The sequence below is a fragment of the Merops nubicus genome, unplaced genomic scaffold, assembly GCF_000691845.1.
Source record: "Merops nubicus isolate BGI_N331 unplaced genomic scaffold, ASM69184v1 scaffold48291, whole genome shotgun sequence".
NCBI lineage: Eukaryota > Metazoa > Chordata > Aves > Coraciiformes > Meropidae > Merops > Merops nubicus.
Window position 1 is genome coordinate 7,984 of NW_008591256.1, and position 2,265 is coordinate 10,248.

The following is a 2,265-nucleotide window of genomic DNA, read 5'->3' on the forward strand; positions in this document are numbered from 1 at the left end:
AGGGAGGGTTGCCCAGGGCTGTGCCGGGCTGCCCAGGGCAGTGGTGGAGTCCCCACCCCTGGAGGGGTTTCCAAGCCGTGGAGATGTGGGGTGAGGGACACGGGGCAGTGGTCACCTGGCAGTGCTGTGGTGACAGTTAGACTCCATGACCTCAACCATCTCTTCCAACCAGCACGTTTCCACCATTCTCTAAAAATCAGGCAGCTTCACCCACCCTCCTTTCATCCCAGGGTACCACGGCCGTGTTGCCCTCTGCCATCCTGCCCTTGGCGAGCTCCCTTGGTGGCAGATGCCAACCCCGGTGCCCCTCTGCAGGGCTGCTGAGCGACAGGAAGAAGGTGACCCTGGGGACCCAGCCCACGGTGCTGAGGACCTTCCGTTCCCTCTCCACCACCAACGTCTTCGCTTGCTCCGACCGCCCCACCGTCATCTACAGCAGCAACCACAAGCTGGTCTTCTCCAACGTCAACCTCAAGGAGGTGAACTACATGTGTCCCCTCAACTCGGATGGGTACCCCGACAGGTGAGCCTGGAAACTGCCAGGGGAGTCGTTGGGACCTCAAAGAGAGAGGTGGAGGCTGGAGAGAAGGGAGAAATGTTGGATGCTGAGGGGGGTGAGCCCCTGGGCCAGGCTGCCCAGAGAGGTGGTCGCTGCCCCATCCCTGGAACCATCCCAGGGGAGGTTGGATGGAGCTCTGAGCACCTTTCTCTAGTTGGGGATGTCCCTGACTTGATGACTTCTGAAGGTCCTTCCCTGACTTGGTGACTTCTAAAGGTCCTTCCCTGACTTGGTGACTTCTGAAGGTCCCTCCCTGACTTGGTGACTTCTGAAGGTCCTTCCCTGACTTGGTGACTTCTGAAGGTCCCTCCCTGACTTGGTGACTTCTAAAGGTCCTTCCCTGACTTGATGACTTCTAAAGGTCCCTCCCTGACTTGATGACTTCTGAAGGTCCTTCCCTGACTTGATGACTTCTGAAGGTCCCTCCCTGACTTGATGACTCCCAAAGGTCCCTTCCCACCCAAACCAGCCTGACTCTGTCAGGACCACCAAACACCATCCTGACACCAGCAGTTTTGAGGGTGTGGAGGAAAGGGAGCTTCTTGCTGGGACTCCCACCATGGCTCAGGGTGGTTTTTTTTCCCCCCCATCCAGCTTGGCCTTGGCCAACAACAGCACCCTGACCATTGGCACCATTGATGAGATCCAGAAGCTGCACATCCGAACAGTTCCCCTCTACGAGTCCCCCAGGTGAGCAGAGCAGGAGGAGGGCTCCATCCCCAGGCTGCTGAGGGCAGGCTGGGTGAACCAGGAGCTCTTCTTCTCTCCAGAGCCTCCTCAGGGTGGCCTCTCCTGGCCCTCCTGCCCACCCAGCTCTCTCTGCCCCCCAGGAAGATCTGCTACCAGGAGGTGTCTCAGTGTTTCGGCGTCCTCACCAGTCGCATCGAGGTGCAGGATGCCAGTGGGGGCACCACTGCCCTCAGACCCAGTGCCAGCACCCAGGTGAGGGGGGAGCTCCCAGGTGATCCCAGAGCTCTGCTCTCTAGGAGTCGTCCTCCTCAGCCCAAATGGTGATGCAGATTTTCCCTGGCAGTTGGTTCTTCCAAAGCTCCACGTGTTGAGGTGCTTTGGCAGCCTGGGATCTTCTCCTGATGGTGACCAGGGCTCTCTGTGCTGCTCTCTGACAGCTCAATCTGATCACTTTTGCTTTGGGCACTGCTCTGCAGCCTCCCATAAAGTTTTCTGTTTGCTTTTGGGTGATTTCCTCCTCCCAGGGATGCCAGCACAGAGCCAGTAGCTCTGGTGGAAACCACAACACTGATGGAAACACAACAGAGCAGCAGAAATCCTCTGCTGAGGCTGTTGCTCAGCAGTGCTGCCTCTGCTGTCCATGTCACAGGTCTCTGCTGCTGCAGGGAGCCTGTCCCTGGACTCAGCCCCAAGGAGCTCCTTCCTTCACCACCTCTCTGCTCACTCTGCTGGTCCTTGGTTGCCTCAACCCCCGTGGAGCAGCGTGAGGGTGCTGAGCAGCAGGAGGATGTGACTGATTTTACTCCCCTAGGCCCTGTCCAGCAGTGTGAGCACCAGCAAGCTGTTCTCCAGCAGCACAGCACCCCACGAGACCTCCTTTGGAGAGGAGGTGGAGGTGCACAACCTGCTCATCATAGACCAGCACACCTTTGAAGGTACCACCCCCAAACACTGCCTGTGCCCCAGCCACAGACTCACAGCAGGGTGGGGGTGGGAGGGAGCTCTCGGGATCATCT

General features: G+C 58.6%; 1 protein-coding gene across 1 annotated transcript in view; it reads left to right on the forward strand.

Moving 5' to 3' along the window:
* DDB1 (damage-specific DNA binding protein 1, 127kDa) overlaps positions 1-2,265 on the forward strand; it is a gene marked incomplete at both ends in the record, with an annotated part of 12,419 nt that overhangs the window by 7,877 nt on the left and 2,277 nt on the right. Inside the window, 4 exons of the mRNA XM_008950181.1 lie at positions 316-523; positions 1,154-1,249; positions 1,390-1,501; positions 2,061-2,184. Of these exons, the coding sequence (XP_008948429.1) occupies positions 316-523; positions 1,154-1,249; positions 1,390-1,501; positions 2,061-2,184 (540 nt within the window). The remainder of the gene's footprint in view (positions 1-315; positions 524-1,153; positions 1,250-1,389; positions 1,502-2,060; positions 2,185-2,265) is intronic.